General features: G+C 46.3%; 1 protein-coding gene across 4 annotated transcripts in view; it reads left to right on the top strand.

The window, feature by feature from the left end:
- LOC133349665 (speckle-type POZ protein-like) overlaps positions 1-21,689 on the top strand; it is a 56,147-nt gene extending 34,458 nt beyond the window's left edge. For all 4 annotated transcript variants that reach the window (XM_061563297.1, XM_061563296.1, XM_061563295.1 and 1 more), the window contains exons 6-10: positions 7,079-7,256; positions 8,402-8,457; positions 9,110-9,232; positions 10,445-10,587; positions 14,601-21,689. In XM_061563297.1, the coding sequence (XP_061419281.1) occupies positions 7,079-7,256; positions 8,402-8,457; positions 9,110-9,232; positions 10,445-10,587; positions 14,601-14,745 (645 nt within the window). In that variant the 3' untranslated portion in view covers positions 14,746-21,689. The remainder of the gene's footprint in view (positions 1-7,078; positions 7,257-8,401; positions 8,458-9,109; positions 9,233-10,444; positions 10,588-14,600) is intronic.
- Positions 21,690-22,348: the final 659 nt, after the last annotated feature.

Genomic DNA, 22,348 nt, shown 5'->3' with positions numbered 1-22,348 from the left:
CGCGTGCGCTGTCCGCAGCGCTCGCCGTGGTTCGTGCGCCGATGTGAGCGGTGTCTGTAACCGGGTTTGCGTGCGTGGGTTGGAAGTTTCTAACGATGGATGACTGTGCTCTTGTCATTGCTAATTGGTAAATATTGGCCATTGGGGGCACCTGATTGATTTGGTTTCCTTTGGCAGCTGTGGTAGAATTAGAAGGAGGGCCCTTAATTGCTCGTTGATTACGTGGCTGCTGTTCGGAGGAACGGGGAAAATTTGTTTTGACGCTAGAAAAATATTTCCCCGTTACAATGGGTATCGCATAACACTTGCCAGGGTTTAATTGAATTCCTTTGATTCATTGTGTGCAATGGAATCCTTTTTTGGTGTTTTATTTCAATAAGAGATCATAAATATGTTCATTAAAGTGCCAAACGTTTGAAATATAAATAAATTGCAAAACAAGGCATACATTTTAAAACCAATTATGTGTTTGTTTAAATTGCCATGAAAGGACTTAGTTTTTCATCACTACTGCTTTTATTTACAAGGTACCATATCCTTCTTGGTTCTTTCGGTAAAGTCACGTAGAAGGGAAGTAATAAAATAATAAAAATAAAACATAATAAAACAATTCTCACGACGTTTCGGCCACAACGCAAGCAGCCGTCCTCAGGTGAAAACCAGGTCCGTCGAGGCGACAGAGTCTGAATGAAACAGCACACGAGCTTGGAGCATATATATAAGCTGGGCGCATTGACAAAGGAATTTGCATATCAAAAGGATTTTAGCATATTTATGGGAAATGCAGGAATGTGATTAGTACTGCATATGCATGTGCATTATGCAGGATTAACAGCATCAAAGGGAGCTGCAGTTACTGCTGCTGCTGCAGTTGCTGCTGCTGCAGTTTCTGCTGCTGCTGCAGTTGCTGCTGCTGCTGCTGTTGCTGCTGCTGCTGCACTTGCTGCTGCTGCTGCAGTTGCTGCCTTATCCATTTTAATATAACACTATGTATTATTCTACCCACCCTAATGTGTATCACACTGCTATATGTTTACTATACAATTACGACACCATACATTACTCTGCACACTGCACCATGCCAGTGAGTGGAACGCGGTCTGAAAGTCACCGTAAACGTGAACACAATCAGTTAAGATCCGAAATGGTTTATTACGTCCTTCCAATGATTGCTAAGCCAGAATCCATCTTCTCGGTTGAAATTGTCTCTGTGTTTGTATATGTGGATCGCCTCATGAACGAATCTCTCATGATAGCCAGATGGCTTGCAGAGAACCTCTGTCTTGGAGAAGTCAATGTCATGTGAGCCCACTGAGTTGTAACAGTGATCTGCCACGGCTGAGGTGTTTGTCCTACCGTGTTTCAGGTCTGCCTTATGTTCACGGATGCGGTCCGAGACATGTCGTTTGGTTTCTCCAATGTAACTGCTACCACAGAGGCAACTTAGTTTGTAGACGCCAGGGTACTGTATGTCTGGAACCACATCTTTTACAGACGGGACCAGATCACGGATTTTATGTACTGTGTTGAATCGGACCTGGATCTTGTGTTTAATCAGGATTTTGGAGATCTTTTTTGTGACCCCAGCAATGTAGGGTAAGGTGATGGTCTTGAAAGGCTCCTCAACAGGATCCTTCTTGATGGTTGGAGTGATGGCTTTGCGGATTGTGTACGTTTACGGTGACTTTCAGACCGCGTTCCACTCACTGGCATGGTGCAGTGTGCAGAGTAATGTATGGTGTCGTAATTGTATAGTAAACATATAGCAGTGTGATACACATTAGGGTGGGTAGAATAATACATAGTGTTATATTAAAATGGATAAGGCAGCAACTGCAGCAGCAGCAGCAAGTGCAGCAGCAGCAACAGCAGCAGCAGCAGCAACTGCAGCAGCAGCAGAAACTGCAGCAGCAGCAACTGCAGCAGCAGCAGTAACTGCAGCTCCCTTTGATGCTGTTAATCCTGCATAATGCACATGCATATGCAGTACTAATCACATTCCTGCATTTCCCATAAATATGCTAAATTCCTTTTGATATGCAAATTCCTTTGTCAATGCGCCCAGCTTATATATATGCTCCAAGCTCGTGTGCTGTTTCATTCAGACTCTGTCGCCTCGACGGACCTGGTTTTCACCTGAGGACGGCTGCTTGCGTTGTGGCCGAAACGTCGTGAGAATTGTTTTATTATGTTTTATTTTTATTATTTTATTACTTCCCTTCTACGTGACTTTACCGAAAGAACCAAGAAGATGAATCCCTGCAGTCACGAAAGCTTTAAATCGAAAGGTACCATATATAATTAAAAAATATCTGAAATGTTGCCAAGCTTCAGATTTTTTAGTTGACATATACATTTTGGCAGTATATCCTTCGGACTTGACTATATCCATTCATATTAAATCTTTGCTCTTTGCTTTGAGCATTCACATTTAATTTTTGTCGGAGCAATTATTGCTGTTAATTTTAGATTTATTGCACATGGGAAAATGCCTTCCAGTGTCAAGGTTTACTTTGAAATAAAAATTATAAATGAAAACTATACTCACTAGTTACACGTTTCTTTATGCCTCTACTGAAACCTGCTGGATTTTTTCAGACCGCTTTTAATTTACATCGATGTTTGTTCAGTGAAAGCAAATTTCACATAAATACACCGTCTAGTAACTCATCAAAATAATTACCAATGCAGACCTTCTGCCATGACGATAACAAAGCGTTTGAGCACCTACTCGCAGTACTGTTGCGAACAATGTGTGTGCCTCTGCCGTAATGATGTTGTAATTTGCGACGGTTAGCATGCGCTGCATTTGCTTTGTTTTGTTACTAAAAAGGCACTCTGGGTTGAGCAAATGCACTTGACCAACATTTTATTACAGGCCCTATTCATTTGAACAAGTCCCAATGCACATTCACATCCATACTGTGGCAGTGTTTTTATTTGCCATGAATTTAGTAATGGCCCTTTTTTTTTGGAGAGTCAATGGAATGCACACATCTATTTGTAGTGACTCAATAATGAGCAGTCTGAGTGAGATCATGAGAGGAAATACACCATGCTTGCATCTGACCCTTCACTCAGGCTGACACATACACAGACATGTCAGCATGTGTATGATGAAAGCATAGGGCACTGAATTACAGATTACTTTAACTTTGTACATACGTCGTTTCAAATAATATAATTGTTTAGCGAACATTTTTTTTTACAAACGTTCGGCTTTAATTGCACATTGCAATGAAGCTATCAAAGCCGCCATGTGTTTTCGTTTGACGGAAGTGGAGAATTAGATCAGGTTATCGCTCATTCGCTTTGCCTCTTGACCATTAAAATATTTCGGCCTCCACAGGCGCAGCGGCTTACTACCTGCCAGTGCTTTGAGTCTTTACATTAAAGGGGACATTATTATTGCCGTTGGATTTTTAAAACCGCAGCTCTCTAATAAAGCACCGCGGTTGGCGTGTAAGCGACGGAAGCTGGTCCCGGGAGAGATCTTGTTTCCACGGCGCAGATGGTACACGCCAGCGCAAGTAACGAATGCGCGCAATTGCGACTCCCACAATTAATTTTTTTTGCATGGCACTCTTTGCACCTGTTTTCTGTATCATGTTTATCTGCCTTTATTTCATCATCTTGTACCGAGTAAAATCAAGTCAACGAAGTACCATGCACTGGATCTCGTGCATTGACACGAGTGCTGGGGTTGTGATACATTTTTAGAGCATTCCGTTTTTGAGCGTGTGCACATAGGAGATAAGCCAGGTTTCATCTTGTGGACCGTTCACCGTTGTGTTTAACCATGCAGCGCGATCTGTTTTTAGCAGATATTTGAGTCAAACCAATTGACTCGAAAAATCACCAAAGTGTGGTGTAAAGCAGATGTTAAAGACCCTGCCATATCATTTGGCAGCAGCGTGCTATTATTTACCCAGGTCATAGCCTAAGCACCGCATTTGACAAATGACCCACAATTAAATTGCTAAAATAAAAAAAAAGATTTGCCTCTGTAGATATGTTTAGCAAAGCCTTTCTTGCCAACGAGATAATGAGCCTCTATGGACCATCACATAAAAGGAAGTTAAATTGATGTGTATACCGAAAAACCACAGCGATGCCTCCACCTCTCGCACTGATGGCATCCATTGGGAAATGCATTGCCGGTGGAGCCATAGGCGCTGCGTATTTTTGGAAAGTGTCCTTTTGTGGGCACCCATCCGAATAGTGACCAGGCCCAGCATTATTGAGTATCTGTAGTCTGATGCAATTAAGCTGTGAAGTGCGTATGGCTGCGGGCAAAAAAAAGAATGTTCAGATAGGATTATATTTTGAAAGTATTCCTTATGCTTTATCCTGAAAACTTACTTTAGAATTTATATTTCATAGTTATAATTAAAAAATCCTCATGCGCAAATGCGGAAAAGTATAACATGCTGTAATTTGTTTTGCTTTGTCCATTGGAGCATGTTCGTTTAAAAGTTACAAGCACACTCTTGAAATAGCATTGCCAAAGTGTTGTGACGCACTGGGAGAATGTTAGTAGTATTTTATTTTTGTTGAATAGCCTACGTCTTTTTTGTGCACATTGGTTGATCACTGGCAGCGAGTTGGATGTTACTAGCAAAGGGCACATTTTGGCACCTACTCGGTACATTTTTTAAAAGCACTGTGCGTCCTGTGTGCGAGTGCTTTTTCTGTAAACACGCTCTTACAAAGGAGCATGTGCTAAACGATTCTGTACTCAACTTGATTTTTTTCCACACTCCTTTGGGTCTTTGAATTGTTCGGCGATACATTTATGCGTCTGCCCTGTCTGTACATGTAAAGAGCCTGGATGCAGGAGTGATAGATACGTTGGTGGATTTTTTTTGATGGGTATTAAATCCTGTGGCTGTTGAATTAAGTAAATAGAAAACTATTGTCTTGTTTATTTGTTTATGAAAGTAAATTATTATCAGATCTGGAAACAGACGCTTCTCAGGGACGTCATATTGACCGCTAAGACAAGTTGTGGGATCGGGCAGGACATCCCTTGGTGAGATGATGGCCGATGGTCAAGACTGGCGATGATGGAAGGGGCATCCAAAGGAACGAATGAGCCTGAGAGCATGACGGGCACCACAGTGACGAATTGTTAACTACCTTGCCTGGTATGCAGGAGGTCGTGGGCTCGTTCTCGATCTTGACGCCTGTTGTATATTTTGAGTCCGTCTTCACGGCTGTTGAAAAAAAAGGCACTCCGAATCGTAGTGATGACCTTTTAAAATATATATGTATATAGAGATAGATAGATTCATAATTAACTTTATTACTTCAATTTCTATGTTATCATGTTTGGAACGGAACCGGGATCCATGGTTCAGGGAACACGTGCAAATTCTGGACATCATGGCGAGATGTTAACTACCTCGCCTGGTATACTGGAGGTCATGGGTTTGATCCAGACCCTGATGCCTGTTGTATATTTCGAGTTTGCATGTTCTCCCGGTGGTCGCGTGGATTTTTCTCTGGGTCCTCCGGTTTTCCCTCCACATTTAGAAACAGAGTATTTGGCTGCTGTAAATTTCCACATGATAAGCCACTTCGTTGAGCGATCATTTGTGGCCAGGTTGCTTCTGAAAAAGAGCTACATAGCTAGCTCAGTGGGCCTTACCTGGTCAAATAAAGCAATAGTTCCGTTTAGTCCTGTGCAGCAGTGAGATTAATTGTGGCACCAGAGAACCATGAACATTGGACGTGGGGTGGGTAGGCCTTCATCCAGCAGTGGATTTACGGTGGCCAATAATGATAATGCTGGTCATTAGGGAAGAATGATAAATATAATGTAACAGTATATATTGTCTGATTTTGGGGAATCAGGGGAACTGATGTTGTCTACAGATGGGGTTGGCATGCTGATGATATCTTATGAATGCAAAATTCGTCGGTTTCTCCCAGTGCTGCCTGATGACCTTCTTTAAAGGTCTGTCATCCCAGAGTTGAGCAGAATATATCTGGCCGTTTTATTATAAACAAAAAATGCATGTAGTACCATAATTGAAGCAGCATTGTCGTTGTCATGACATAGCATTATTTTTTAGGGTAATAAAATGGGAATCGTGTTGTAGGAAGTTAAACAGTGGTTATCTATCCATCTGCCATAGGAATGTGGAATTGGCACCACTGTCTCGGGGCTATTAATGAGCACCATCCCAAGCTCATATGAGCGAGGTAACACATCAGGATCGATTGACTACTTGACGAAACAGCCAAAGCACATGGACTCAGCATTTTACTCCACTATTGGTAATGGACACATTTTTCCAAAATGTGGCCCAAAGCGGACCTTGACCAACAGGGTAATTGGGCCTCCAGAGTCTCCAATGTTTGCCAACTCAGGTTGAAAGCCTTTATGCATACGCTCTATCTGTTCGTCCGCAATGGAGGGGTTTGCAGGGCACTAACTTGCGTAGAGATGATTCACTACGTTGCATAAAATTGCGTTGCTTTTACAGATTTGCCTAATTGAAAACTGGCCAGATTGATCCAAAAGGTTGGCCAAAACCTGAATTCCCAAAACCAGATCCAAGGAGACTATTTTGCATGCAGGCACTTGTTTGTTTTCTGTCAAACGCTTGATGGAAAAGCATTGCATAATCCATGTATATGCGTGATTTTTCCCCCCAACTTGTCCATTGTACGATGAATGCACCATCAAAGACTTGCAGCACTTATGTTGGCTACTATGATATAGGGAAATCGATTGCAGGTAAGGCCTAGAGAAAAACGGATCAAAGGCTTCAGTTACGGGCAATGGAAATAAAGAGGCACATGGTAAGCAATAGGTCAGCTGCAGCACACACACTAGACATCTGTGAAAAAGAGCTTCATAGCTCATGGGATTTCTCCAGGATAAATAAAGATCCTGATTCCGATATACGACAGAAATAATTGGAGAGCCTTTGTCAATGAGCAATAAACTCAGTGGCCAGAAAAGGTTCTCTTTTAAAGACTACCGGGAGAAGCCACCCCCGGGGGGGGCTTCTTGGCCTGCTGTGACAAAGCGTGGGTGTTGCGCGTGTCTGCCCGCCGCCCGCCGCAGGTGAGCGTGGTGCAGGACTCGGTGAACATCTCGGGCCACGCGAGCAGCACCATGCTCAAGGTGCCCGAGTGCCAGCTGGGCGAGGACATCGGCCTGCTGTGGGAGGCTTCCCGTTTCACCGACTGCTCGCTCTGCGTGAGCGGACGAGAGTTCAAGGGTCACAAGGCCATCCTTGCAGGTGAGTCTTGGCTGTTGGGCTGAGCTTTGATGGTCATCGGAGAGAGGCCCATTACAAAATGTTGCACGTAATTGATTTATGTGGCTCCTGCAGCCATATCAGAGTCACTATTTTCTCAGTGATATTTTGAAAGTAGTACATTTTTGGATGATGAATCCTAATTTCTTAGCTCGGTGAGTCTTACGAAATAAACTGACGACTGACTGATGAACAATGCTCACTTTTTGCTGAAGATAGCGTAGGTTAGAGCTCGCATCTATTCACGTCCCTCAGCCTGTAGTGGAAAGTCCAGATTCCTCAAGCAGTGGCCAGCCTCAAGGATTGTTGAGCTCTCACAATGAGCTGTACTCATTTTACCGACCCCTGGAATAAACCTAAATTGAGATGTGCTCCGACTGAGATTTGAACCTGTAATCAAGTGTGAGTCAAGCACCATTATATCAGTACAGGCTTGCCAGACTGTGTGAAAATTAACATGTAAGGTGTTTCATGCAATGAACTGGATAGAAATAGGGCGGCGTACAGGTACGCAGCTTTAAATGGGCGCTTGGTGAGGTGTGTTAACCTCGACGCGAGGGTTTCAAAGACAGCCGGGCATTCATGGTTGCCATGCCACTACCTGGGTGTGCCTTGGTGGCCTTCATAGGAGCTCACTAACAGCGCTTACCCCATTGGTCTGTATGGGCTGTACGTGGGGAAGGACCTCGCAGCAGTTTCTGCAAGCAAGACACTCTTCCCAGTTTTAATCATCTCCAGTTTTCTTGCTCTCTGCCATGCGGCAAAACTGCACAGCCTAATCTGGGTTCGGTTCGCTTTGAAAAGTGGGTCGCACATATCGTGTTTCATAGGTTAAAAGTATGCAATATACTCAAAAGATGCAATGACATGAATTATGGCTTTCATTAATATTAATCAAAATATCCATGTTGCAATTTGACTGCATGCAATGCAGATCAGTTCTACAAACTTAAAGCTTTCAAAGGCTCGTGTGCTTGCGAGATTCAATTCTGTACCCAGCAAGATGTTGGGGGGGGGGGGGGGGGTGGGGAGGGGGGGTGGTGGTTTCTTTTGACAAAATTGACCTCCATCCAGATATGAATAACACACCCACACAATTATACATTTTTCTGAATGCTGTTTTACAGCCCGATCTCCGGTCTTCAATGCCATGTTTGAACACGAAATGGAGGAAAGCAAGCTGGTAAGAAGCAACTCTTATGCACCAACACAACGACACGTGGGACGTTTTTGAGACCTTTATTTTTTGACGGAGATATCAAGCGCGGCGGTCTGTGGGTCATTCTTTTTTTCCCATGACAGCGGAATTCTGGATTCTCACATTTCACGAGTTGAGTACACAAAAATGATTGCTTGTATTTGCTTAAACGCTTTCACATTTCTAGCTTGAGCTTTCCTCGTCGGGGTTCAGTTCACATTTTTTATTCACCCAGCTTTCTCGAGATATTTCATTAAAACATTTCCGAAGAAATGTACACAGAACTAAGAGTAACGCCTTTGGTGTCAGGTAGCCTTCATCCAGCAGTGGATAGTGACTGGTAGTGGTCATTGAATGATGAAAAAAAATAATTAGGTCATTGTGCATGTTGACAAATTTCTGTTTTTCCATGGAACCAGGGAACCTCATCATCTACAGATGGGTTTGTTATTGATATCTTCATTCAGTTTGCTTTGTAAATTTTTCACAAATGTCCACTATATCATACGTTACTGTAAATCCCTCTGCCGGCCAAGCCTGAATAACAGTTTTCCAAAAGCTTGCATTACTTTGACTTCATTTTATTGAAACATGTATTTAGGTTTTTTGCCTTTGCTCCGCTTGCTTTCACGTTTAGAACCGCGTGGAGATTCACGACGTGGAACCTGAGGTGTTCATTGAGATGATGCGCTTCGTCTACACGGGCAAAGCCCCAAACCTCACCAAGATGGCCGACGACCTCTTGGCGGCAGCAGACAAGGTGTGCGGTGTTTCACCCCCCACCAACTTCTCTCTCAAATAGGTGCTCAATGAATGGACCTGAACTCGAGCGAAGCAATCAAACTCCCAACCTGCGGGCGAGAGTGTTGCTCCAATGATGTGTGCTGTGCTGTGAGGATTAGGGCAGAGGGAGGGTGGGGGGCGGGAGCGTGGACCATTTGGTATAGCATGCAACAATTTTTATGGTTAAAATCGAATCGTATACTCGCGATATGTGAATCGATTCGTGGTTGTGGGAATACATCAGTTACTTTCGATGTATGCAGTTATTAACGATACCATTATTTTTTATTTTACGAAGTAAGGTCCATTGAACTATATACCTCTTTTTAAGAAGTGACCTGGCCACAAATGATAGCTCAGCAAAGTGGCTTATCGCGTGAAAATTTACAGCAGCCAAATATTCTAAAATGCATGTTTCCAAACGTGGAGGGGAAAAACCGGAGGACCCGGGGAAAAATCCATGCAACCACGGGGAGAACATGAAAACTCCAAATATACAGCAGGAGTCAGGGTCGGGATGGAACCCACGACCTCCTGTATACCAGGCGAGGTAGTTAATATCTCTTCAAATGTGACTTGTTAGAACTCGCGACGCAACGAACGAGACAGCACAAACAAGGTAGATGATACGAATGAATTGATGCTTATTAGTTGAATTGTGACTCCGAATGGTGGCAGTTGCTTAAATGAGAACTGTGAAGTACAATGCCTTTGCTATGACCACGCTGAAGTTAACGGGCAGTCTGGCTTACCATACCCCAGCATGGATCAGTTCCAATATGTTCTGAAACATCCTCAAGACCAGTTCTTGTTAAATAGGCTATGAACAATGACTTGCGAGCATTGTGCGATGAAATAGACGGAAACTGAATGTTTCTATCGTGCTTATTTGCATCTGATAATGATGCATCGTTTTTGCATGCACTTCAAATTGTAATGGCATGTGAAGCACATTCAAAGTATTAATTCATGATGGTGGTGGCAATGATGATGAGTCAGTGGGTGGTGGGGTGGGGAATAAGTGAAGCGGGGAGAATGAGTGGTATTGTGATGAAAGCCCTTTCCCGATTTACGAACATCGCTCAATCATTGCGTCGTCCTTAACGTCGCCGTCTCGTCCCTGACGCCGAGCCCGCCTACGTGCGCTCGCCCGGTTTTTTTGTTCCCCCCCCCACCCTCCCGACGGCAGTACGCGCTGGAGCGCCTAAAGGTGATGTGCGAGGAGGCGCTCTGCTTGAACCTGTCGGTGGACAACGTGGCCGACACGCTGATCCTCGCCGACCTGCACAGCGCCGAGCAGCTCAAGGCCCAGGCCATCGAGTTCATCAACAGGTGAAGAAGCAGCGACGTCGTCGCCGCCGCGCTCGCTAGAACCCCCGCGGGTGACGGGGCCGCTGTGTCCCCGAAAAAAACCCGAGACGCTCACGTCATTTTGTTCAGCGTTTTGTCAACTTTGGGAGCAGAAATTTACGGGTAACGATGCAGCGATCCAATGCTGGATGGGGGGGGGGGGGGGTTCTCCTCCCCATGCCGTGCCATTCGTGAGGTTTTGCTTGACCACACTTCACCGCGTTGGTTTGTGCAGATTGGTGAAGTCGCGGGGATTGTAGACTTGGGAGCGTAATACAGTAAAACAATGGATTTTGACGCGCTGAATTCTGACAATGTGGCCCTGCACATTTGTCAGAATTCTGACAATGTGACCCTGCGAACACCTGTTTCGTGCAGGGTGTTGGTCGCCCATCCAATCCATATGCACGCTCTGCCCTGCTTAGCTTGCAAGATCTGTTAAGATCGGGCCCATTCCAGGCAATTAAGGATATTGCCGCTCTTTGACTCAAAGATGGACTTGGGCAGCTTGGCTTTATTTTGCCGTAAGGGTTTGAAATGCGTTTGTTGCCATCACGGTCTGTTAAGTGTGTTGCCTTTCAGCGTTTTCGTACAGGGGGTACGATGATGCAAAGGGCGACGCAACGCAAAGAATAAATAGCACTTATCCGGTGGATTCCTACCTTGACTGTCTGTTATAAAGGCTGCCCAATAGAATACGAATGTGAAGATTTTAAATGGCAATCGTGCGCTTCATTGTAGCACTCTAGTAACATCACTGCATGGTCGTATTAAAACGCATGGGAGTGACATCGTTGACTTGTCTGGCATACGATCGTTAATTTCTGTGATTTTTAAGTATTTTTTTGTCTCATTTGGGATGGACAGCCCAGGACATAGAGCCTGAGTACATATCCAAGAGACCTATTTGTTCTCTGAGTTGCATCCTTTAAAAATAACAGGAGTCTAACAAAAGGCGCCTTTCTATGCAGCGACGTGGTGAAGGTGTTACTTGTTAATGAGCCGCAGTGAAGACCAGCAAAACGTGTGCCCTGTTTAGTGACTGGAATCTGCCGACGTGGCATATTGGCGGCGAACTTGATGACACTGCGCAAACAAGCCGTGCCATTTGTGTCATGATGACGTCTATTAAAAGCGCTTATTGCTCACTCTCGGAGTGGTGCGCCTTTTCGAGAGGGGCATGGGTGAGAGTGCGTGTAAGTTGTAGCCTCTGGGCGTTTTAATATAGCCACTCTTTGCGTTTGTCCGGCACATGTGTGTCACCACTAAGGCCGTCTTTCATGCGCGCGGTTGAGTGAACAAATAACGTGTGAATCTTTATTTCCCGGGCCGGTGTTTCCTCGTTGGACATGCTTTTCTGGCCCCAAGTTTTTATCGCTTCACTCGTGAAACTGTTCACGCACGCCCCTCAAAACAACAAATGCGCGCTCACCCCAGCTCCATAATTCAAAGGCAGTCGGTGAAAAAAAAAAATGAATTAGCGCACGGTCAAAAATAATTAGGTTCATTTATAAAATCCACCACGCTCTTTTCCCAGCTGGAGGAGCACATTGACCAGCAGTGCCGACTTGTTCGGTCTCCGCTGTGCATTGTGTCCGTCGCGTCGAGACTCCGTGCCAGCTCTGGAACTGTTAAACAGTTGAGCTGAAGGGATCGCGAATTACAATTTGTGATGAAGAGTGAGTGGGAGGCTCGTGTCTAGCATGTTGTTGTGTGGTTATGTGCCCCGAGTCTTTTTATTATTTTGTTGCGGGGAAGGGGCGGAGTGAAGTGCCGCGGATAGTTGATGTCGCTGACCTGTCGCTCCATGCGCAATAACAGCGAAATCGGCATGCAGAGATACTCGAGTGGTACGTGCTGACCCGTTAGGCAAAGAGTTTAAACTCTGGGAAAGTTTGATAGGTCGCGAAACTTATTTCCGAGCATAAACGCGAGACTGCAGTGATGAGCACGTTTCAAGGGAACCAAAAAAAAAACCCACCCGCAAACAAGTGTATACCGTCACATTTTATAAATGCGCTGCGTATGCTTGAGGGCAAACGGCCGTAGCGGTTACCACACTAAGCAAGCCACGCTAATGAATTGTTACAGCTAATTAGTCACGTCATTATCTCTGCGTGCATAACAAAAATGTAAATGTATTTGCTGCATGCGATGGCGCGCATGCCTGTAATCGAGTGACTTTGAGGTGTGCTGTTGGTGGATCGTGTGGGGATCTTTGGGCCGCCGCCACTGTGTGTGAGACGCACACTGGCAAGGTGTCGGCCGGGACGAGCGTAGCAGCAGCAAGGTTTGCCGACCCTTGCGCCTGTGTGGTTAGTCGCTCATTCATGTCGCTTTCTCCAGGCACTCCAGATCCCTCCCACACGCAGATGCCTGCAATCGCAATCGGCCTTACATAGTCTTCATCGCATTTGATTTGTGTTATGTTGAACGTGTTTCCCTCTCTTCATTCTTTACAATCGCATGATTTGCTTATGGATTGAAATTTCGGTTACATTTTCCGTTGTGCGGTGGCATTTCTATATTTGTGCCAGAGACACTTGCCTGAGCGTTAATGGGCTGTCACGTTGTCAAACGTAATGGTTCCGTCTGTTTCTAGCACAACATGTCGGGCAAAGACCCTCGCTCAACTCTTAACATTGCGAAACTTTCCTGGGTAAATAATGAAAGCTCACAATGTAAACATGCAAGCCCTCTTCCTGCACGGCATCTCGAGGATATCGTCGCATCGAGACGCTACACAAACCCGCGGAGCATCGCCTTGTAATTGTATTGTTTCATGAGCAGCATCTGCTCACAGCAGGGTGCCTGGTATCGGTGGCTATATTTGGCGTGCGAGCAGCGCAGCGCGTTTGTCCGCCCGCGTTGTGGAGCTTGCGCTGCCGATTGATGTGCGTGCGGAGACCGGCGGGGATGCAGTCCATAGCTCACGCACGATCGATGACCGTCGCGCGAGGAATGCTCCCCAGGGAGCCCGATTTCCCAGTGTTTGTGCCCCCCTCCCTTTTTCATCGTTGCGCCCCCGATGTGCTGAGCTCACTCAGCGTCGCGCCGTCTCAATTTAATTTGCCTCTCGCCGTCGCCAGTAACCCTTTAATCCCTATTCGGTCGGCTTCATTTAGTGCCTGGTGAGCGTCGCTGCTGTGCATTAATTACGGGGTGAAAATGTTTTGCCGTGTCGAGGATAACGGCTGTTGATTTCCCATGCAGTGGAGCAACCTCGGCAGTTGGCGATCATTGTTTTTTTGCCCCACCAGAGGTTTTGCAGCGATGATGATGATGGTGGTGGTGACGATGATCTACCATGCCTGTAACCTGAATTCGCGATCGGAAGCCGTGATCCCCTTAACTAAATGTCGCACATTATAGGCGTAACCGATGAGTTACACATTCACTTGAAAAGTAACAGCACTGTTATTGGGGAACCGATCAGTCGGCTCGTGGTCCCTTTAGCTAAGTTGTTGTGCCACGTGTGAGCTGTCCCTTTTAAGAGTAATAATAACACATGCAAGAGGTTATTTCCAGAGAGCTGAAGGAGCAGTTGTTACTGTAAGATAAGTCCTCCCATTGTGCCTTTGTTGTTGCACGACATTACCATCCTGTCTCGATGTTTTGGCCATAATAATAACTTTTTATTTTATTCTTGAGTTTTGTGGCCTAAGAAAAGTCCGGGTGTTTTTTATATACACACATAGCGATGACGTCACTTGCCATGCAAAGCATTATGGGAGAACGGATCTGGTGGTTACAATGGCACTTTCGGTGTCTCGATCACCTTTTGCGTGTTGTAATATTACGCTTGAAGTGACAGTTATCGCAGGGTGCACCGTTGAAGTGACAATATTACGTTTGACTTACTTGGATGATGATTGCCTTCTTGATGAGCTCCTTTTCGTTCACGGGAAGCATTAAGAGTTGGCCGTATAGGTGGTCGCTGTTATTTATTTTCCTGACCCCCCCCACCCCTCCCTTGCCTGTTCCTCCACCCGCAGCCACGCGGCCGACGTGATGGAGACTCCGGGCTGGAAGGCCATGATCCGCTCTCACCCGCACCTGGTGGCTGATGCCTTCCGGGCGCTTGCCACGGCGCAGTGCCCGCCGCTCGGCTTCCCTCGCAAGCGCTTAAAGCAGTCGTGAGAGGGCGGCATGAGCCCGCTCTCTCAGCCCGTGCCTTCCTCCTCCTCCTCCCTCCCTCCGTCGTCTCCGTCGTCTCCGTCGTGTCCCCTTCCCCCCCCCCTCCCCCGACACAAAAGCTTCACTGGGATTTTGTTATTAAAATTTCGTTCGTCATGAAATTGTTATTACTACGATAGCGTATGTTTTTTTTAAAGATGTATTAACATTGCTGAAGATAAGCAAGGAGAAAAGAGGAAGCCGCGTCGAACTGAGGACAAATGCTTCGCTTCATGGCCCTGGCCGCGTTCGCATCGAGCCCCCTGAACTGCCGTCACGGTTGTGGTCATCCGGTCGTGGTGGTGGAGCCCGGTGAGAAAAGCAGCGGAGCTCGCATTCGGCGGTCATTGTCGGCCAGTGGAGCCAAGTGAGCAATGCGAATCTACGTGAGGAATCCACAACGAAGGTAAAGTTGACTCCGGGATTGCCTCATTGTAACGCATGCGTGAGCAGCAGTGGGGCGGAGGGGGGGGTGCGAAGCAGTCTGCGAAACAAACGGGACCACCAAGTCCAAACGTGCAGCAAGTGGAACTCTAGGATCCTGCAAGTGTTCCGAGAGAGAGCGCGAGGTGTTCTTGGCCTCGCAAGAACACCCTTTTTTCCACGTGTGGCCATCCATTTAGTTTGTCTGCTCTTCCCTGCTGTGCCGGCTCGACATCCACCAAAGCACGTCTCGGGAAGCGGTTTCATCTCCGGACACGGGCGCCTGTCGCCCCGTGTGCAGCTCAGCTCACTCCGTGACCGCTCGCCACCGCCTTCTCTCTGCATGCGTGTCGGACGTTGCTTTTCGAATGGATCCTTGACTTTGCGCGTGCGTTTCTACACATGCTGCATCGGTTATTACTGAGTTTAAAAGGCCGCAGAGAGAGGAACAAACAAATAGAAGCAACTACAACATGTTTTACCCTCGTTCAGAACGTCTTATTAAGTCAAGAATATGGCAAAAGAGACGAGAAATCGCCCATCCGAATTGCGTTATAGGTGAGGGGCTAACAGGACGCTGTTTATAACTCCGGACGCTGTTAATAAAATTGCACTTTTACAATGTGTTTCATTGCCGCCATCGTGGAGTGGAGGCGGATATGATTTGAAAAAAAAATTGACGAAAATGAAAACGTGCTAAATTTTTACTCAACAGGGCTTTAGAATCTGGTTAACACCTCAACAGTAGATATGGGCCCTGCATTTACTCAAAGTGGTCAAGCGCTATCAATGCCACTGCTGCTGCTCAATATTCATCGTGCCCTCCCCCTCCGTTGGAAGCTTTCGGCTCACATCTGTCACGAATGTCCGCGTAGTTTCATTTCAAAGCGAACGCTGCCTGCCTGTTTTGCGCCCTTGTCGATGACATGCGTCTTTTTTTTTTAACTTCCTACCTGCAGCGTTCCACCCGTGAGAGTTCAGCTAGGATATTCCTCCTGGGCCGGCCATCCGGATGGATAACCCTCCCCGTCTTCTATATCTTCCACAATTCTTACTGAGCTCCGATTGCATGGCGTCGTTTTGATTGGAGTGTTCAAGGCTTTGGTGTGGCCCGTTTTGGAGAGCACCGCTATGATGAGGTCCCCCACTCTCCCTTTGTAGCATCATATTGACAAGTCTTGTCATTTATTTCACGATCGTTTTGTATTTATCTTGGATTGACCCGTTTGGTAATTCTGGGAAGCCTCATTTATTTACATTGCACATCTCATTACATATTGAAGTGAAAAATGAGATGTGAGATGAGTGGATTTTTTTTTCCCTTGCCTTCCACTTTCATAGTCAGAAAGAAGCAGAATAGGTTTGAAATGAGATGAAACGTATGCAGATTTTGTTATGTTTGTTGGTCACGTCGTGTTGTTGATGGCATCCATTGAAGTGGTCAGGTCATAGGCCACAAAGTACAAACATTTTAAGATGTATTTGTCGCTTACGACAAACGAGGGAACCCGTTGCATCAATTTTGCGTCCAATTATAACTGGCGTAACAGACTTTGAAAGTTTTAACTTATTGATTACTTAGGTTTGGCAAGTGATGCAGCATCTTAACTGAATTGTTATGCAATGGGAAAACGTGGATGTGGCATTTACTTGATGGAACAAACACAAGGGGTCCTCGTAAACACAAGGGATCATGTAAGAATTTTTTTACTTTTTGTTTCCAGTGCACGATGTCCTCATCATCTCGGCAACCCTGGCACAGTTTAGGGCATTATTTAACGGCTTGGATTTTTCCACCGTTGTGGCTGGGGGGGGGGCGATTAGATTTTTAAAGTAGTTTTTTTTCTTTCTTTAATAAGAGCCATGCACTTGGCCAGGTGTGGCGGTGCTCACCAGTGTTTCACTTGCTCCACCGACTTCGGGGGTCGGTGCGTCGCTCATCGATGGGAGAACTTGTAGGTCGGCGCGGGGGGCGTTGAGAAAAATCGGACTTTGCTGTCTGCGGGGTGCGTCAGCCGGCAGTGACTTTGTCGGGATTCGTTCGGTGGTGCAATGAAGGCTTTTAACGTAATACAACGAAAACGAAAATTGGTTTAATAACATTACACGTTTTATTGCGGCAACGTTCCAAATACTTTAGCAATTTGCGAGTCACTTGAAGTAGGTGATTTTTTAATGTTATTTCTGCTTCTTGGTCATTGAAATTAATGGTGATATGCGGGTGTGTCCAACCACAGCATAACAGTGCCGGCATGAGCTTTAGCCAGGCTTCTGTGGAGGCGCCGTGCACTTTTGCGCAGTGGGCTCCACCGTGATAGCGTTTGTTTAGTTTATGTATATGTTCGTCATGACAATATTGACTCAACTACATTGCAAATTTCACTTGGTCATGAAAAGTCTTAAAGCACAAAAAAATAGCCTCTTGGCCCGCAGTACAGCGAAACGCAAGCTTTGCTGACGTTCTCTTGAAGTGAACTGCTCATGTCTGGGCGCATTTTACATCAGCAAAACAAAACTCACTGGTGAACATATCGTCCTGGGCTTGCAGATGTGCCATATACATTTCTTGTTGTTTTCGCTTGTGTTGTGCAAACCAAACCCGGAACGCTAAGTGCATTGGGGACTAAAATTAGTGCCGCGACTCGGTTTCACAGAGCAGCAATGCATTGGTTACTTGTCAGAGGACACCTGGCGAAAGCTGCCTGCCCTAGACACGCGTGCACAATTGATGTTGAATCCTTGCAACGCTAGGAGCGAGTGCCGTTTCGCCTTTCGCCGGGAGATTGATTTCAGCTCCAGCGCATCCTGCCAGTGGGTCACATCGCGGCAGCAGTCCGGTGGGACCACTTGGGTAGCGCGCGTGCGACGTGGCTTCTCGCTGGGCGAGTCGGCGCAGACGCAAAGACGGCCGCGGCGTCCGTCATGATTTACGAAGAAACGTCGGCTGTTGGCGGTTTGCGGGGGGGGGGAGGGGGGAGAAGGCTCTAGCACGTGGATGAGGCTGGGAACGTCGGTCTTGTCGCAGGAGAGAGAGAGAGGATAGGGGATTAGTGTGGCGCGTTGAATGGTCGTCAGGCGGCATGCTCGCGAGGTGCGTGTAGGCGCTGTCGAAACGCTATGCGGGGGTAATTTGAACCGTGAAGTGTGTACACAAGTGGAAGAGCAAAGTGAAACCTCTTTCTGCCATCGATTTTCACTTCATGAAATGCAGGGTTTGTCATGGCCGGCCCGTTCATTTGAAAATGACCCTTAAGTAAACTTTAAAGGAGAGAGAGGAAAAAAAAAATCGCTTCTACGCGACGATGATTTACCGAGGTTTGTCGTGTAAAATAAAATAACGAATTTTTTTGGGCTCTCGCCTGATTCGTCGGAGGACTCGGCTGACACCAACAAGCAGCACCACTCGGCGCAGCCTCTAGTTTATTCCTTGGTCATTAAATGGGGGACAGAAAGGGCTTGACACGAGCACATTTGACGTGTTGCGATACATACAATACGTTTCGTTGAAAGACACAATACGAGTCTTGTCTCTTCATTTGAATATACAATGTCGGCACAGGGCTGGCTTGTATTTTTACTTTTCCAGAACGCTCATCTCTGCTATGATTTAAATTATGTTAATTTTATGCAAATATGCCTAGCATATTAGGCTTGCATAATTTTTTTTGGCTAGTCAATATTTAGACTTTCTTCTTATGTACGGTGTGTGTATATATGCAGTGTATATTGGAACCTACCACTTCTGTGAATGTACACAATTTCATGAGACAAAAAAAAACCATTTCCTTGTAAATTTCTGGGAAGTGTCAAAGTTTGGGCCCCTTACATTGACAAAAAATGAATTTCTTTATCTTTTATACAATACCATGCTGTGTAGAAGCTTCAGCATGAGTGACTGATACACATACTGAATTGACAGTGTACACAGGAAATGCCAGCTCTATGGGTAACGAAGTAGTTAATGAAGAGAAATAAGCCACTGATTGCTTTGTTATAAGCTTGAAATTAGGTTAACGCCATGCATTTTCTTACAAACGCGTATTGTTTCTTGAACTTTTATTATCAAGCAACCAGTTTCTTTGTCTTATTACCTTCCGACGATCTTTCGGTTTCAAAAATGGGAATGCCGTTTGCCAAAGTTGGCTCATTACCGTCAAAGTCTAGAATCTCGCACGGGCCGAGCGAGACGCGCAGACGTACAAACATTCAATGATCGACACGCGCTTACAGACGAAACTGCTCGTGTTGTTTACACGAACGGACAGGTGAAGGCCGGCCGCCTGGTCGACACAGACGCAGGCAGAGGGACAAGAGCCCCGCCGCACGGCAAAGCGAAAGGCGGTTGGGGGGGGGGGGGACAGAGCTGTCTGCATCGAGTTTGGTCGAACGCCGCCAATTGATCCGCTCGCGGCGAACGCCGACTGGCACTTGCCTTTCACGCATCGATGCGTGTGCCCTGCGGAGGTCGTCGTCCAACACGGGCACTCCCAGGCCCATTAAGAGGGTGGCGGCGCTCGCCTCGGACAAGCGGACGGCGCTGTTTCCTCCCCCAAGCCCACCACCCACTTCCGCCATTCTCCACCCAAATCTTCTGTCTGTAGCCTCCCCCCCCCCCCCCCATTCAATTTAAAGCAGACCAAGCAATGCGGTAGATTTGAGTTTGGATTTACATAGCGTTCCGAATGCAAATGCAAACGTTCTCATCTGGAAGCGCGCTAACGTGTGTGTGCGTGCACAGCCCGTTCTGTCAGTCCGCCGCTGCTGGATGAGGGTAGCCTCAATGCCCTGTGGGTCGTGGGCCTTATTTGACTTGGCCACGCTGGTCATTGCCGGTTGTTGGTGAAGGTTGGAGCTGAGCCCTATGCTGACAACGTAGCCAGGCAGCGGCTTACAGCACTTGTTTAATGCGTGGTGGTCACCCATCCAAGCACGATCCGGGCCCAACGCTGCTCGGCTTACGAGAACTGATGGCATCGGGAGCGTTCCGACAGTATTTTGGATATTGGCTGCATAAATTTAATATTTTTGTCTCGCAAAGTAAAGCCTGGAGAATAAAAAAAACACGGCACCACCATCGTCACTGAAATTCACTTCGAATGAAAAACCACAGAGTCATGAATAGCTTGGCCATCGGCCCATTTCACTTGATGGAAACTGTTGAAAGTGACGACGGTGGTGGTGGTGCTGGTGGTGAATTGTTTTGGGTCTGCACCTGCGTCCGTCTGATTGCTCGGCACAATGAACTAGCGAAGAAGTGTACTCCCGGATTTAAAACAAAAAACCCCGAATCGTTCTGCCTTACAGCCCTGTCGCCACCCATACTAGTAACACGTCCAATAACCCCATGACGTTTTAGGGATTACGTGTAGCATTTTATTCACGTGTTTATTTCCTCGTTGAGTTTATTTATAACCTGTAACTTGTTATTTATTATATATTGGATTAAAAGAGAGACGCCCTCTTATTTACTCCGGGTTTTTCTTTCTCACCCTATGGGAGGTGGGGGGGGGGAATCCAATACCGTCGATGTTCACGGCTGAGATTCCTCCGCGCGTTTATACTGTACTCATACGGTGCTCCTTTAAACAAAAATTATATATAACAAAAAAACAAAGGCCTTGTATTTCGGTAAGAGCTTGAAAGGTCAGGGGCCCAGCTGGTGGGTTTTTGACTCAAATTGCGCCTTCTGAAACCCGTGTCGCTGAATACAACAAACTTTTGGCAGCGTGTAGCGGGTAAAAAGTAATAATAATAATTTAATGAAATGGTAATCAATAAGAAGCAACAGACATTTTAAAGCAGGCATCGATTGTATAACCTTTTCTTTGCTTTAACTTTAGCGGAGCATTAACAAAACAACGGAAAGGAAATCGCTCGCACGGTGTCATGTGCTTGTTCCATCTGATCGGCGCACATTGGCTTTGTGTGTTGGTGGCGTGCAAACTAAATTCATATACATAACGTGCATGTGTTGCAGCGTGTAACATTTTCCTTGTGAAAATGCATTTTTCTTTAAATATCTCTGTTGGGATAAACGTTTTTACTCTCTTGTGTCCACATTTTTCTTTTTAATGCAAACTTCATTTGTATCGACGCGAGACGTTTGCTTCTCAGATTGTGTTCGGCTAATTTGAAAGCTTCCCTGTGTTTCTTAAACAATGGTGCACTTGCTGATGCCAGTGCCTGTAATAACTTTCAGCGTATACATAATAGAATGTGTGTAAAATTGTATATTAAAATGTTTAAACTGCACTCCTCTGTGTAAAACGCTTCTGTCTTTGGTGGGGAACGGTGGCGTAGTTGTTAGCGCACTGCGCTACGAACCCCAAAGGGACCCCCTTTTGATTCCCGCTCACAGCCACACATCAGTGACGAATAGCTGAATCGGTCCTGGGTCTCCCCTAGGTCTACTCAGCTTTCAATGAGTACCTGTTGCAGTGTGTAATAAACATCAGCAATGCAGAGACAAACTCGGCCGGACGTGGTGTTGGCCAACACCCTCTCGTGTGCCATGCTGGCCTTCATAGGTGCTCACTGATCGCACTTGTCCCAAGGCTGTACCGGGTATCTTTATCTGTATGCGCTTGAGCCAGAAACTCACCCGTCACCCGAGTTTAATTCTTGGCAGCACCCAACATCGGCGATTAGTTGTATGAGAACTGTTTCCGTGCATCCCCTAGCTCGACTCGGCTTCCAATCAACACCTGTTGCAGTGTGTAAACATCAGCACTGGGGGTAGACAAAGGCGGCCGGGCATAGTGCTAACCACGTCATCCGCTCACACACCGTGCCGCCGTTAATGGGAGCTCGCGAACAGCACTGCCTCAACAGTCCTCCATAGGCCCCATGGGGGATCTTTGTGGACATTTGTGTCCGCGTGTGTGCGCACTCGTGTGAGCTTGCGAGCATTGGTCATTTTGATTCTCTTCCGACCCGTGCCGTGCCTCTCACAAATCTGATTCTGGATGCGCTGCTGGGTCTAAATCCCATCTCGTGTGACAGCCCCCCCCCCTCTTGAGCCAATTTGAGGCCAAAAATGACACTTTGTAAGGACAATGCCAAGAACAATTTGGCGAAATATACGTCCTGTAATGGGAATACGACACGCGCTGATCCAAACGAAGGTTTACCAACATTTAACCGA

Source organism: Lethenteron reissneri, chromosome 31 (genome assembly GCF_015708825.2).
Source record: "Lethenteron reissneri isolate LAM-NWPU_2019-01 chromosome 31, ASM1570882v1, whole genome shotgun sequence".
NCBI lineage: Eukaryota > Metazoa > Chordata > Hyperoartia > Petromyzontiformes > Petromyzontidae > Lethenteron > Lethenteron reissneri.
Note: the sequence above shows the minus strand (reverse complement) of the source record. Positions and strands in the feature narration are given on the sequence as shown.